The sequence below is a fragment of the Scardinius erythrophthalmus genome (assembly GCF_964197995.2).
Source record: "Scardinius erythrophthalmus genome assembly, chromosome: 5".
In the NCBI taxonomy this organism is placed as follows: Eukaryota; Metazoa; Chordata; class Actinopteri; order Cypriniformes; family Leuciscidae; genus Scardinius; species Scardinius erythrophthalmus.
In genome coordinates, this window is record NC_138225.1 from 41798749 (window position 1) to 41815374 (window position 16626).

Below are 16626 nucleotides of genomic sequence, written 5' to 3' on the forward strand. Positions count from 1 at the left end.
TCAGAATCTAATTGAAACACACCACCTTTATCTTTATCACCTTTATCTTTAACCTTAGTTGTGGTGTATCAGGATTTAAAACAAGGTCTTCATAGATTTCATTTTAATCTAAGCGATTTTAAAAATAGAAATCACAATCAAATGAAATCATGAGTATTTCCATTTCTTTTATTCCATTTAAAAAACTAAATTTATATAAAAAAAACAAACAAAAAAAACAATGAATGAAGACAGTGAAAAATATTTTTATTTCTGAAACTAAATCAGCACAAAGGGTGAAACCGCTCTTATGTCTTGTTTCCTGCTTGTGTTCTTTGGGAACTAGATTTTCCTCCACCTCAGTGAGATCGTTTCATCTTTGTCAGCATTCATATCCTTTGGTTTAGAAGTTCAGGAGTCCTTAGGAGGGTGATATATGTCAGCTGGCTCCTCTTCTGGTAGGGAAGGGCTTATACCAAATGTATGCAGTCCAGAGTCTTCCTCATTCTTAGAGGCATGAGTTGTGAAGAGTTCCTTAAAATCTGCAAGTTAAAATACAATTATTCCATGAACAAACACAAGTACCCCATCAAACAATGCTTCAATAAACAGAAATACTATGCCGTTTTGCACCTTCTTCTGTCAAGACTCTAGTCTTCCACATGCCTTGATCAGACTCTTTTGTCTCTCCTTTTCTCTCTTCATAGTCATGGTCTTCATCTTCACCGTCATGGTCTTCATCTTCATATTCACTGTCATGGTCTTCATCTTTACTGTCATATTCATCATCCTCTTCCAGCTTCTTGGTTTCTGGTTCACTTTCCGTGATATTGGGTTGTTCAGTCGGTTCCCATGAGGGTGTTACAACACCCACTTGTTCTGTTGGAGACTTAATTTTAGGCTGCAGTTATCAGCAGTTAGAAGCATTTTAACTGCCATAACCTTTGTGAATTAAATTACCATGTTAATACTGAAGAGGTTCCCAAAGAAAATATAAAAACTAAAAAAAGGCCTCATTTATGAAACTTTGTAAATCCAGAGGACAGGTTTTGGTCCATATAATGCAAAGATTACTACAAAGGTTTCGTAAACTTTAGATTACTGTGTTTATGTTAATGAATTAAAATAATTTTTAAAGGCACACTATGCAAGATTTGTACCTTAATATAACAGCTTCGAAATCATTTTGATGGTAAACAAACTCGTAGTAGGACGAATCATCCCGATAGCAAAGCGGGGGGACACCGCTGGCAAAACCAGCAATGGAAGTTTAAGAGGTGGTGCCCCGACAGATCTCACGAGAATCACGGCTTGCTTTACGGCACGACGTTTCATACATCAACAACATATGAAGCAGCCTCTATGGAAGACACTAACATGCATTTCAGACGTGAATCATGGCAGAGTCGACGAAGAAAGTGAGGTCAGAAGAGTGCAGAGACAACTTTGCATGAGTGGTATTTACGACAGTAACATTAAATACAAGAACTCTGTTTGAGAAAAACGGAAATTGCATAGTGTGCCTTTAAAAAAGGCATGCATGCACACTTCCAAAAATTATCCCAGCCCATGAAACAATGTGAATCACGTACAGGAATGCTGTGGGATCTCCTGGGATCTCTCAGGTTTGGCTCCAAACTGGCCAAATGTCTAACAAAATTAGGCAATTAAAATTGTTAAGTCAAATAATACAGCCGACAAATAGTATTGCTGCTCAAAATAATATGAGTCTATAATAATAGGTGAATAGGCTCTACTTAGATCTTACTTAGGTCTACTTACCGTTTTTCAATCATAACCAAATAGTTAAATGTGAAGAATTTCAGTTAAGTAATTTTGTTATATTTTATGGTTATGTTATCAAAATGCAATGTCATCAGTTTGCCTAAAGAACAAAACATTGATATTTTATGTACCATTTACACGTAAATGGGAACAGGTGTAAATATTTTGGTACCAACTAACGCTTTTAAAATAAAGATTCATGAACCCAAAAATTTATATTAGAATTGCCTTACGAACAATTTATACAAATTCATTCTGCTCATGTTTCATGAATGAGGCCCAATGCCTAAACAGCAGTTTGTAATCAGTTCACATTTTCCCAATTGTAGGCATAGGTAATTTCAAAGGCGGTGCCATAAAAAATAAAAAAATAAAAAAAAGTTTAAAAATACCTACTGTATGTCCTAGTTAGTCCTAGTTTTTGACCCAATTAAAGAGATTGTAACATGTTGAATACAAACCCATCTCAGCAGTGACACCATTCTTCCATAGGCTATTATGAGGCATCGGTTTCTTATCTTTACTGAGAGAAGGGAGAGGAGGAACACCTTCCTTCACTCTAGGAGGAGCCAGAAAACCCATTTTGCTTTTCTTTGGAAAGATGGCCAATGGACCCACTGTTTTCTCCAGTTCCCACCCTATTGACAGAGCCACATTTTTCAAAATGGTTAGTGCAAATATGCTTATCTGCAGTTTTAACGTCAACATATCAGCTTTAAAATACAGTTTAAATGACTTGCTCTTTAAGATAAACTACACCAAGACAAAAACACCAGACCTGGGAGTGCTTACCCACTGAACCAGTTCCCTCATCCTCCTCCTGTGGTAGAATTAAGTTCCTCCAAGAGGGAATAGGCTCACTATCTGTTAGCAAGGAAGTGAAATAACTTCCAGAATCCTCTTGAATTCTGGGCTGGAATTTGTTGGGCTTTGGGGAAGATGAGTTCTGGTCTGGTCTGGGAGCAGGTGGCGGCCGATATTGTTGCAGTGTGGATTGGAAGGATGAAGCATACGCTTTTGTTCCTTGGCAGCTGTAACAAGCCCAGTCATCTCCATCTGCAGCCTTCCAGCTTAAAGATTAAAGAGGGGAGTGAGAGAAACTTGAGGTTGGTTCCCCAAAGAAATAACATTGTAGAAAATACAGTTTGCATGGTGAGAATCAATGATTAAATGTAAAACTTTACTAAACAATAGAAAAAAAGGGGAAAGAAAGAGAAAAGAAAGCAAAGCTTCACACCTTCCATCAATAAAAGAGCATGCTTTATGAAAGGGGTTAACTGCATCCATTACAGGGTAAGCTTGAAGATTACAGGTGATGTACATCTACACAACAAAATGAGAAGTATGTTCATTTGAAGAATTAATAATCAGAATTCAATGTGTACAAGTTTTTTTTCCATCCAATATTATTAACATAAGCAAAAATAACAAACCCTCCATCACCATTTTATAATGTTTTGGGCTCGAGAACATGTTTTCATGGGAATACACTATATACACCTCTGGCCTTGTCTCTTGGTGGAACTTGAAGGCATCCAGCTGGAGTTGAAGTTTGCCATTTTGGATTCTGGGCAGGAAACGAGACTTTGAGCCTGTTATCAGTCCATCCATCAGACAACTAATTGGGGAGGGGGAAAATTAAAAATGTACTTATCGGTGATTAGCCAAATAATACTTCCAAAGCATTTCCTTACATTTGCACTACACAACACTTTTTATAACCGATACAGATAATTTGCATATTTATGTGCCCGATAACCAATAAACAGAACTGATATATTTGTTTTCGACAGTTATAACAGCACTGAACAGAACGTACTCCAAATACGATAACGTAACCTCGGTTCTCTCCAGAGAGATTCTCTCGTACTGCGTAGAATACGCTAGGGGAAAATCCTTTTCCACGAGAATACTGAAGCCAAAAAATTATCCTTTAATTTTGTATTAATGTAAAACGCGTTGCTGCAGCATACAGGCATAGGCGAGACAGCTCGCGCGCCTATTGGCTGGTCTGGTGGCAACTGCTTGAGCCTATCGAGCGAGACCTAGAGTGACGTCATACCCAATGAAGCGCCCTCTGCCTCACGTCCCGCCGAAACGGGCGTGGCTTAGGTCTATAAATATCGCTCGCGGGCTCATATCTCTGATTTTTCACAGTGAAGCAACCAGAGCACGTGCATGCACGGCAGGATACGCAGTATTCGTTCCTCTCTCTAGAGAGAACCGAGGTTACGTTAGTAACCGAGTACGTTCTCTTACGAGAGATTCTCTCGTACTGCGTAGAATACGCTAGGGGAACCTAATGTAAAACGCCGTGTGTGCTGGGATCTGACACCATAGACTCAAGAGGCGACAGCCCGGAGTTCATAGTGCACAATCACCTAGGGGACTCACAGGGAATCCTGGAAGAAGAGGGGTTTAGCCACTATCTTCCGTATATGGCAGCTTAGAGCAGCACTGCTATTCACAATAGCCGTATAACTCAAGACTGACAGTGTCAGTTTAAGAGATTTGGCCGTACTAGACCGACAGTAGCCTGGCTTGTAGTGCGGGAACCTCTAGGTTGTAAAACCTTATAAATGTAGACGGAGAGGCCCAGCCTGCCGCCATACAGATATCTTGCAAGGCAATCCCACTTGACCAGGCCCACGATGAAGCCATGCTTCTCGTGGAGTGTGCCCTGACACCCAATGGGCATTGCATGCCCGTGGTTGTGTAAGCTAGCGCTATTGCGTCCACTACCCATCTGGATAGGCTCTGTTTCGAAGCGGCTAGTCCCTTAGAATGCCCGCTGAATGAAACAAAGAGCTGCTCCGTCTGTCTGAAGGCAGACGAGCGAGACACATAAGCTCTTAATGCCCTGACTGGGCAGAGGAAGCTTTCGTCCTCATTTCCTTCAGTGACCGGTAGGGCAGACAGGGAAATGACCTGTGCCCTAAACGGTGTATTGAGGGATTTAGGAACATAACCGTGCTTAGGTTTGAGTATAACCCAAGAGTCATTAGGCCCAAATTCCATGCACGTCGCGCTCACTGAGAGCGCGTGTAAGTCCCCTATGTGCTTCACTGAAGCGAGAGCCAGAAGAAACGCCGTCTTGAACGACAGGTGTTTAAGATCAATCTTCTGCAAGGGCTCAAAAGGATGACCTTTCATGGCTTCCAGTACCGTAGAAAGGTCCCATATAGGGACTGTGGGAGGTCTGGGAGGATTCAGTCTCTTAGCTCCTCTTAGCTCCTCTAAGGAAGCGAATGACTAAATCGTTCCTTCCTATAGACTGGCCAAGCGTTGTCGTAGAGAACACTGCTATGGCCGCCACACAGACTTTGAGCGTGGAAGGGGACCTGCCCTTATCCAGCAGCTCCTGTAGGAAGGAGAGAACCTCCGTCACTCCGCAATTCAGGGGTGACACGCCACGAGCTCTGCACCAGCCAGAAAACACTGACCATTTGGAGGCGTAGAGACGTCGCGTAGACGGAGCTCTGGCCTGCGTGATCGTGTTTAACACTCCCTGTGGGAGGTCAGCGGGTACCCATTGATGGTCCACACGTGAAAGGACCACAGCTCCGGGTGAGGATGCCAGATCGAGCCGTTGGCTTGAGAAAGGAGATCCTTCCTCAGAGGCACTGGCCACGGGGCGGTGCTTGCTAACTGCATCACAACTGGGAACCAAGGTTGGCTCGTCCAGAGCGGCGCCTCAAGCAGCACTGAACATCCTTCTTCCCTGATCCGTTCTACCACCTGGGTCAGGAGGGAGACGGGGAAAAGCGTAGAGAGGACGGCGAGGCCACATGTGGGTCAGCGCGTCCTTGCTTTGAGAAAAATTCTGGACAGTGAGCGTTTTCCTGAGACGCGAACAGGTCTACTTCCGCTCTGCCGAATTTCTTCCACAGCAGCTGTACTGTCTGTGGGTGCAAAGACCATTCTCCTGTCGGAACGTGGTTCCTGGACAGTCTGTCTGGTCCTATATTCAGGAGCCCTGGCACGTGCGCTGCTTTCAGCGAGAGCAGGTTGCTGCGAGCCCATATCAGGAGGCGTCTGGTTAGCCTGTACAGGGTCAGGGACCTGAGGCCGCCCTGGCGATTTATGTAGGATACCACCGACACGTTGTCTGAACGTACTAGGCCGTGGTACCCCTTTATCAGGGGACGAAAGCGCGTGAGCGCTTTGCTCACTGCTAACAGAGGCAATTTATATGAAGGAGCTTCTCCCGTTTTGACCATTGGCCAAAGAGCGGTCTGCCCTCAAGCAGCGCTCCCCATCCTGAGGCGGATGCGTCCGTGGACACCACCATCAGTCTCGAGGAAGTCCCCAGGCTTACACCTGAGTGGTACCAGTCTTTTGCCCCCCAAGGGTTCAAAGCTGCAATGCACGCTTGATTGACCTTGAGGCGAAGCCGACCGGAGGCCCACGCTCTGTGAGGCACTCTCTCTCTGAGCCAGAACTGCAGTGGGCGCATGCGCAGCAGGCCCAACTGGAGAACTGATGATGCTGAGGCCATCAGACCTAGCATCCTTTGAAATTTCTTGAGAGGGACTACAGCGCCGCAGCGAAAGGAGCCGACTGCGCGCTGAATGTCAAGTGTGCGCTGAGATGACAGGCGTGCTGTCATTGACAGCGAGTTCAGTTCTATTACCAGAAAAGATATAATCTGTCTGGGGAATAGCGAACTCTTTTCCCAGTTTACTGTGAGACCGAGATTCTCGAGGTGATCGAGTAAAATGGTTCTGTGCTCCACGATCTCTGAGTGAGATTGGGCTAGAATCAGCCAGTCATCCAAATAGTTCAGCACTCGTATGCCCCGGAGTCTGAGGAGTACGAGCGCTGCGTCCATGCACTTCGTAAATGTACGGGGTGCCAGGGACAAGCCGAAAGGCAGGACTGTGTACTGATATGCCTGGCCCTCGAAGGCGAATCTCAAAAATCGCCTGTGACGTGACACTATCTGTATTTGAAAATACGCGTCCTTTAGATCTATTGACACAAACCAGTCCCCTCGGCGAACATGCGCGAGGATTTTTCTGGTCGTGAGCATCCTGAACTGACGTTTCATAAGCGCTCTGTTCAGTTGCCGCAGATCTAGTATGGGTCTGAGACCCCCGTCTTTCTTGGGTACCAGGAAGTATCTGCTGTAAAGCCCCCCTTCGCTTTGAGCTTGAGATAAGGGTTCTATAGCCCCTTTGCTCAGTAGTTTCAGAATTTCGGCTCGAAGTAGATGTGCTACTTTCGATTCTACCGTGGTCTCGACGCGCGCCGTGTGCGAATAAGATCTTTCCATCTTATTACTGGAGTTATCATTGGTGTATGACCAACTGCTTTCATGTGGTTGTAGCTCAATTACAGCTTGTAAGATGAGAATTTTCTGATGAGAGATGAGATGAAAGACCTACTTGTACCACGTGACTGCTTCAGATTCATTTAGGTGTTGATAATAGGTCTGTTCAACTTGAAGAGGCGCTCCACAGACCGATATGCTCCATATGCTTTTAAAACGCTCTCACGGTACTTTGACATCAGCGCCACTTCATGTCGAACACATCTGCTATCAATGCCTAAATGAATCTGCAGTGGTCAGGTGGTACAAGTAGAAGGTCTCTGAAAATTCTCATCTTACAAGCTGTAATTATGAGCTCTACAAATTTTACAAATTGAAATCTCAATTACAACATGGCGTGAACACAATGAAATACCTGCTGACAGAGCGCTGTTTTTATGCGTTTACAAAGAACTTCTCGCAGAGATAGATTGATACATAGCTGTAGTTATTTAGATGTTTATTAGCAAAGTAAAGGTTATATATTTGTAAATGTTAATGTAATTTAGGGACTTTTAAACAAGTGGATTTGGATACAATCCGCATTTGATGGGGCATTCGTGTCTGAACGGCATTATGAATGCGACTTTACAAGACTAATGCTGCCTTCACGTGCAATCAGAAATTTCCTACTTCCCACTTCTGAAGGCGTGATTACGAGCACGTCGTATTCAAGTGCTGCGTTGTCTGAAATAACAGGAACCATGGAGGACACCAGGTTTATTATTGCCAATTAATTGGGAAAGTATAATTAAAGTCTCATTTAACCTCATTCACTGACAACCATAGCTATATTCAGCTGACGATTATGGAATTTCAGACAAATACAAGCTATTTTCACTGTGTATAACACATACAATATGCTTCATATGATTATTCATGCATGTAAATATGCACTACTTTAAAAGACAAGGCGATGTAACGGTTGGGGAAAAAACTGCTAAAATAAAAACAGCCACAGCAACAATCGTTCTCCTCTCCGCTATGTTTAAAGTTTGTGGCCCACCCATCTCAGGAACTTATGCTGCTTTCACGTGCTATCAGAAATTTCCAACTGACTGAAGTCGTGATTACGAGCTCATCACAAATCAAGTGCATAGTTGTTGGAAAGAGCAGGAATAAATGAACACAGACTGGCGGCGTGCACTGCATAGCTGGTTGTATTCCAAGGGCGTAGGTTTGGCCTCAGCTTTGGTGGGGACATCCCTCCTCCCCCTCCCCCTGGAATTATTTTGTTGTAAGATAACAGTGCTTTAATGGCGATTTCAGACTGTTGGCAATACAGAATATCACAATACAGAAGTGAATCTACTTCATCTCATTATATTGTATCCTGACCCCAATACACCATCCTGTATACTGTCCCTAAAGAACTAGTATAACTGTATAATCTCAAAAATGCACTCTCAAAAAATAAAAATAAAAACCTGAGACTGTGTCATGCTGAACAACCAAACGTTTCATTAACATAAATTATTAAATAATGAACAAATGAATAAAATACACACGTATCATAGTATGCATTCAACACAAAAAATCCATTATTATTATCTATTATTATTATTATCCATGATTACAGTATTCCATTAATACTAAAATTGTATCTACTATTCTATATCAAATTCTATTGATATATTCTATTCTTAAATATTAAATTCTTAGGCTAAACTCACTCACAAATGCATTACATAGGCTACATTACATAAATAGAATGTAGAAACGAAAAATGTCTCAGATCCACTGTTTATGTTGACTGCAAGATTCTAAGTTAAGGTCAGCTAATTAACATTCAGTGACTTGCTAACGTCGCATTCTATCATGATAGCGCGACTTCTATGAGTCTATCAGTGCTGTGCTGCACAGCCTAATCAATACTCTTAACCTTAGTTGAAAGATTGCTGCTGCTAGGTTTAACTGTAACAACATCCTGGGTAACACATACTATCACCAATACTATTTTCCACAGTAGAATCTGCATTTGAAAGCCTGGTCAGTCACTACTACTGCTAGTTTATTTGTGTGGCTAGTTATTTTGCCTACACTCTGCTTTATGAAAAAGCTTCGTATGTCCCCTTTCTTCTTCTTGGGTGGCATAGCTGATCTATCTAAAATAGTACAAAAAGTGGCAAAAAACGGAATATTAAAATGTTTTACTCTGGCCTTTGTATGTGGCAGAGAGACAGCCCAGGTAACTTACCGTCGGCGTCGTCGACGCACGCGCGCGCACACACACACACACACACACCACCCGCTCGCTGCCAGTGCAAGCACAAAAGTAGTCCCGGCCCGCGCGTGTAGCCTGTCAGATACACCGCCGCCAATCAAATTACGGCGTTTCTTGTACTGTCGTTGTTTTGGCCGTTGGAATCGCAGCGCAAAGATCCAAATAGCAGTTCAAAGGAGCTTGCTAAATATTGGTGGGGACAAATTTGTCATCTCAAAATATTGATTGGGACTAGTACCTAGCGTCCCCCCCTAAACCTACGCCCATGTTGTATTCATACTGAGCATTCGATTTAGGCAAGTAGTTTTCTTAAGATTACATAGCGTTACACATGTAGGTATGTACATGATCAGTGGTGTAGTGGTAAAAAAAGAGGTGGGTAAACTATAAATTCTGGTGGACCACGACGTGGTCACCCGGTAAGTTGGCCCATTGCCTACCGGTGTATGTGTATCCTGATGACATCGCTATAGGCTATCATTTGATGGTACTACCAAGGGTATCACTGGTTGTTTCCTCATCATAGGTCACACAATCACTTTTCAATTCATACATTAATCTAAGTTCTTGTTGAAGAGACTCAAAAAGGAATAATATGGTTGAAATCTATAAAGTTTACTAAATGACAAAACAGAGAAAACAAAAATATTTAAGAGAGATCAAGAGGGAGGCTTATATCCAGGGCTTCCAATGCAATGCACTTGTGCATAATGATTAGGGACTTGGGATTATTTTCATAGTCGATTAATCTGTTGAATATTTCCTCGATTAATTGATTAGTTGTTTGGTCTATCAGAAAAATGTGGATCAGCGTGTTTCCCTGTAGAGGGAAAAGTCTTTAAAGGGATAGTTCACCCAAAAATGAAAATTCTGTCATCATTTACTCTCCCTCAAGTTTTTCCAAACCTGTATGATTTCCTTTCTTCTGCTAAACACAAAAGAAGATATTTTAAAGAAGGTTGGTAATTAAACAGTTGCTGGTCCCCATTGACATCCATAGTAATTTCTTATCCTACTATGGAAGTCAATGGGGTCCATCAGTCGTTTGGTTACCGACTTTCTTCAAAATATCATCTTTTGTGTTCAGCAGAAGAAAGTAAGTCATACAGGTTTGGAACAACTTGAGGGAGAGTAAATGATTACAGAATTTTCTTTTTTGTGTGAACTATCCCTTTAACCTGGTGTAGGCTTGATTCCCTCTGAATCTCTTGTACAGTTTGGTTTCGACATGCTCCCTACATTAAACCGGAAGGAAGGAAGGAAGGAAGGGAGGGAGGGAGGGAGGGAGGGAGGGAGGGAAGGAAGGAAGGAAGGAAGGAAGGAAGGGAGGGAGGGAGGGAGGGAGGGAGGGAAGGAAGGAAGGAAGGAAGGGAGGGAGGGAGGGAGGGAGGGAAGGAAGGAAGGAAGGAAGGAAGGAAGGAAGGAAGGAAGGGAGGGAGGGAGGGAGGGAGGGAAGGAAGGAAGGAAGGAAGGAAGGAAGGAAGGAATGCATGCATGCATGCATGCATGCATACATATATATATATATAGCATCGTTTTAATGATTTCCTGTGGCAGCTGCGATCAAGTTTCATTCTTGCGCAGCTTGTTTGGTAACTTCACGAGTGTGTGTTTTCTGCTACGTGTGTGCGCCGTTCTAACGGCCCAAATGCTCGAATCATGTACCGATCGGCGATCACGCACTGGAAAAGCAAAGTCCGCTCAAATAACGTGAAATTTAGAGGTGGATAAACGCAATGTAGAGGTGGATAAACACTTTGGAGGTGGGCAAACGCTATTTCCGAATTTTGGGAGGTGCGTAAACGGCGTTTACGTGCGTTTAGCCTCCACTACATCCCTGTACATGATGATTTGTTTTGTTTGTTTTTCTCTTATATAGTGTAATAAATTATTGTCTTGTAATGATGAATTCTCCTGATAAATCCCCTGAAACAAAATATAATAATGTGACTGACAGGAAATTTATGGACAATCTTTTAGTTGAATATCTGCAAAGAGACCACGCCAGGAAAGTCTGCAAAGCTGAGAAGGAAGAGAAAGCGCTTGCGAGGGCCTCCCGCTAAGACGCGACTTCCATGAAATGGACTGATCTACCGAGGCCAACAATTAATAAAAGGGATTGTACAAGTTGAAAAATTGAGTAAAAAGTTAAAGAAAACGGTGAAAGCTTTTATGACTGAATTTGAATTAGACTGCCCAAATAGTGAAATGTTTTTATTTTCAAGACAAGCTTGAACTGCAAGCTGAAGGGTCATTGTTTAAAAATAATGTGTATGTAGGTTTCACAGTGTACGTAGGTTTCACATTATGTCCGTTGTTGAAACCCCATGCCTCCTTAAAAAAGAAACGGTCAACATCTTTTGCCCCTAACAGTAAAAGGTGAGAGGCACGGGGTGGGTCTCAACTTTTGATAGAAAAACCACTAAATAAGTTTTTATGCTTGTGCTGCATAGAATAAGTGTGAAGAAGTATTTGAATGTGCTTTTTGCAAGCTATTTTGCAAGCCAGTATGAGTCCAATTATTTACCTTATAAGGGAATGGCTGCACTATAATGATAGCCCATAGCTTTAAGATGGCCCTATAAGAGAATGGTATAAAAGGCTTCCTTGCCTGCTTCTCTGGGCTGCATTTCGGGTGATGACTAATACGCATTTATGCTATTTTTGCCTTTGGAATTTGCCTTTGTATTATTGTGAACTTTTTAATAAAACAAAATCATGTTGTGGTGATTCGTCAAACTTTAAACAAGTCTCAGAGTAATTTTTCCCTAGTATTTCATGATTGTTGTAGTGGAATCTTAATATTAGCAAACAACCAGTCAGGTCAGGTCAGGTCATCTTCATTTATATAGCGCTTTTAACAATGTAGATTGTTCCAAAGCGGCTTTACATTGATAATAGGAAATTAACCCCCTGAGGTCGGCTGTCGCGCCGGCGTGATAGGCTCGTTTTTTTCCGTATGAGTGCAAAAAAAATAAAAAATAATAATAATTTTTATCTTATATGCTTGTGTTATACATCAATCGATCCTGTTTAGTGTGTATTTTTTTTGTGTATGCTCATAATAAAATAAAAAGTGTTGTGCTTTTTGCCAAATAAAGAAAAATAAACATGATGCGAGTTCTGCCTACTCTCCGTCAGTGAAGTCAATTCTGAAACGCGTCCGAAAATGAACTGTAACTCAGCGAATACTCAGTCAAACAGGCATACAGTCACACAGGCATGAAGCTTGAATTTTCTTCTTTTAAATGAAGTAATTTTTATGAAAAACAAATATTCACAGTTTATGTAATATGTATGCAAAGAGAGAGATGTCAGTCGTTCTCATCTCAGCTAATTAAGTTTTAATGTGCTCCGCCCACGGAGAGCGCGCGCTATTCAAACGCAAATGTGAGGCGATCCAAACAAACCTGTGAAACGCCCACATCAGCTGGATAACACACACCGCGAGTTCACTTTCAGACTTATGTACTTTACGATGCTGTGAGGAATACTACTATCTTGATAATAATCCTGCAAAAATTTACCTCAGAAGTTCTGGAAGTATCATTTCGAGGAGCAAACGGATCCCGCTGAGGAATTAGGTCAGTCCTGTTTGCTTTGTTCTAATCTGAATGAATGAACGCACAGATGCGTGCTGTTGTGGAGCTACAGCTGGCAAAAATACTGTTTAAATATGAATTGCGTTTCTGTGTATGAATGAATGAACGAACGAACGCACAGATGCGTGCTGTTGTGGAGCTACTACAGCTGGCAAAAATACTGTTTAAATAATATGAATCGCGTTTGAATGAATGAACGCACAGATGCGCGCTGTTGTGGAGCTACTACAGCTGGCAAAAATACTGTTTAAATAATATGAATCGCGTTTGAATGAATGAACGCAAAGATGCGTGCTGTTGTGGAGCTACTACAGCTGGCAAAAATACTGTTTAAATATGAATTGCGTTTCTGTGTATGAATGAATGAACGAACGAACGCACAGATGCGTGCTGTTGTGGAGCTACTACAGCTGGCAAAAATACTGTTTAAATAATATGAATCGCGTTTGAATGAATGAACGCAGAGATGCGTGCTGTTGTGGAGCTACTACAGCTGGCAAAAATACTGTTTAAATATGAATTGCGTTTCTGTGTATGAATGAATGAACTAACGAATGCACAGATGCGCGCTGGTGTGGAGCTACTACAGCTGGCAAAAATACTGTTTTAATATGAATCGCGAATACAAAGAAAGATTACACTGGAAATATTGTTACAATTTTAAATGTTGTTGTAATTGTATAACCTTAATTGTATATAAAAATATATATATATATATATATATATATATATAAGGATAGATGTAAACAAAATCTTAAAAGGTCATTATAAGCCTTCTCTTTAAATAATTTTATTATGCTTTATTAGTGACACATTTGGGAAGAGAATATATTCCAAATCTGAAAATACAGTATGAGAACAATTAACTGCACAATTACTAGAAATGTTTACCTTGGATATTGTACAATTTGCAAGCAAAATTTGTGGAAAAAAACAACAAACCAGTTATATATTGTCCTTGCATTTTTGTGGCTCATTCACACACCTGAATGAAAGGCTCATTACGTATGCAGCCTCATTATGCGGGCCCCATTGACTCCACAGGTGTGAATCACGCCCACCCGCATATGGCCTTTCCAAACAAAAAGTGTTTTACAAGATTTAAATCAATGTATTGTGTTATGTGAATGATTAGGCAGGATGATTTTCACATAATTTTGAAGAAAAAATTCTAGGCAACGTCATCCATTTGTCAAAAGTCTTATTTACATATATTTAGAATGTGTTTTATGGCCTTATTTCAGAAACTTTAGTTTTTTGTTTTTGAAAAAACCATGCATAAACATTATTCTATCAAAAATACAAACATGTACATGCAAGTTGTTCATATATTATGGTAGCCCTGTTTGTGCTAAATAGAGTGAATTTACACCTTTGCCATTAATATGTTTATAAGCAACTGAAAAAAGCACAAATGTCAGGGCATGTCAGAACATCTCAAGGACCCCAAAAACCCCTCAGACCCCAGAGGGTTAAAGTAACAGATTGTTTTGGCTTTATAGCAGCTCTAGAATAAAGTTATTGTCCAGCTAAAGTTTGTTTGATTGATTCACTTCCGTCGCAATGATCATTAGTTATTAACTTAGGGGCCGCTAACACGACATCGCTTTAACAGAAAACTCTTAAGTTCTTTCTGCGCAAACTTCAAAAACGCGAACCAGTGAGAACGCCGATGGCATGCACATGCACATGCACATAACGAGTTCAGTCTATAGGTATGCGCGTTTGAATACATGTGCGCAGGCGTGTAGTCCTTCCCTACAAATCAACCCTCAACATACTACTTGTCTGGCCTTAATTTATAATACAGAATTTAACGCTTCCGCATAGCCACGCGAACCGGAATTATCCTGACAATGCTTTATCTGTAGAGAGATAAAGGGAGGGGAGGCCTTCACAGGGGAGATACTAGTTGACATTTCAGGACTGCGCTGTCGTTGCGTCCAGGCGCAGGTCCTTCATCAGATCTGGATACAGCCTGGATCTGGCGGACTGCAGTAAACCTCAAGATAAACAGAGAGACTAATATTAGCGTAGACGCCATTCTTCTTGTGATGTAACGAGTACATAAGGATTTATGGGAAGTGTTCCCGGTTCCGGCTGACCTAATCTTCCTGCTCAGCTACTGTTCGGACGCCCTTGCTTACTGCTCCGCGCTTTGCTCTATCGCTTTTACATTTTATCTCCTATATTTTTATATTTTATTTCCTTTTATCACCTAATTTTAACTTCAGCAAATCAGCACAGTGCTCATACGACAAAGTTTGGATTACTACAAAAACGCAGAATTCTTTTACCCGACCAGCTTACATTCCGGGAAAGGAAAACACAACTGCCTACAAGGATAAGAGAAAATGCCTCTTCTGGTTCAAGAATCTACTTGCTGCACAAACTGCCACAGACTTTTACAAAGGATTGCAGTTCTTGAAACAAAGTTAGTTACTTACGTGACCACCAAACCAGACGGAGCACACAACAGAGCTTTGTCATGGACACCCTCAGCATACCGGTGAGTCCCATGAAACTAGTGCTCCTCGACAGGTAGCGAAACAAGCCGGTCGACTTACAAATTGATGGCACAAACAGGGAGCGAGACCCAAAGGCACTCGAGACATCAGATTGTCGCGAGCATCACATATTGCCGCAGTAGCATCCTCTACCCCAGATACAGCTCTGACAAGGATTGCAAACACTGGTCTCCTACCACCGCCTATACATCTTGAGAACAGATTTGAAGTACTAATGAATGTAAATGAGGAATCCCCAAACGTGATGAATGTGATCGAAAACAGACTGAATGGGCCAGTAGCTAACACTGATGCTAACTGGCGCTCAAGGTCGAGCAGACAGCTCAGAGCGCAGCCGAGCCCAGGACTCTGATAGTGGGGGACTCCATAATCAGAAACATTAGCGGCAGGGACACAACTACGTGCTGCCTTCCACAAGCAACAACTTCTGATATAAACAGGGAACTTCAGAACATTCTGATGAAACATAAGACTGCAAATCGACACATCATTCATGTGGGGAAGAATGATATTCATAAAGAGCAGTCAGAACTCCTTAAGGATTTCAATGAACTTTTTGAAACACTTAAAAGACTGAAAGTTCAAACATTCATCAGTGGACCACTCCCAGCAAGAGGAACAAACAGATTTTCACAGTTGCTTGGGCTAAATACATGGCTGCAAAAAACCTGCAATATAAAAGGAGTAAACTTCATTGACAATTTCAATCTTTTCTGGAGTCAGAGACAACTTTTTCATCGGGATGGCCATCACCCAAACAAACTTGGTGTTAAAGGACAATATCTACTTCTCCCTCAATCATCATTCTTCAGTGTGTGCCAATCCACTCAATCTGAACGGCACACACACCTGGACACAGTATGAATGACCACAGGACTTCACTTCAGCAGCAAAATGGGCCCAGCTCGCCCTCCCCCTCCTGTGAGAGCTCTTCGGCCTCTGCCACAACGCCAGGGCCCACACCCTCCTCCATCTGCTCGAGGTGAAACAAAAACAACTGATACCAGCTCTCAGTGATGTGTTGGGTCCCCGCTATGATAACAGTAACTTTCTCAAATGTTTACAGAACAAACGGGAACCCAGTGTGCCTGTATCTTTCTCTATTGCTGTTCTTAACAAGATAGAAAGTCTAAGGCCTTCAATAGCCGTACAGCAAACCCAACTAATCTGGTGCCTATTACACGTCAAACTAAGATT

General features: G+C 41.9%; 1 protein-coding gene across 5 annotated transcripts in view; it reads right to left on the reverse strand.

Moving 5' to 3' along the window:
• Positions 1–144: 144 nt before the first annotated feature.
• LOC308691632 (uncharacterized protein) overlaps positions 145–16626 on the reverse strand; it is a 176059-nt gene continuing 159577 nt past the window's right edge. For 3 of the 5 annotated variants that reach the window (XM_081367044.1, XM_081367042.1, XM_081367045.1), the window contains exons 5-10: positions 3265–3382; positions 3002–3087; positions 2557–2834; positions 2226–2402; positions 613–858; positions 145–521 (exon numbers count right to left, since the gene is read on the reverse strand). In XM_081367044.1, the coding sequence (XP_081223170.1) occupies positions 391–521; positions 613–858; positions 2226–2402; positions 2557–2834; positions 3002–3087; positions 3265–3382 (1036 nt within the window). In that variant the 3' untranslated portion in view covers positions 145–390. Of the gene's footprint in view, positions 522–612; positions 859–1571; positions 1630–2225; positions 2403–2556; positions 2835–3001; positions 3088–3264; positions 3383–16626 lie in introns of all 5 variants that reach the window. The other 2 variants (XR_014030269.1, XM_081367043.1) reach the window with 2 other exon arrangements.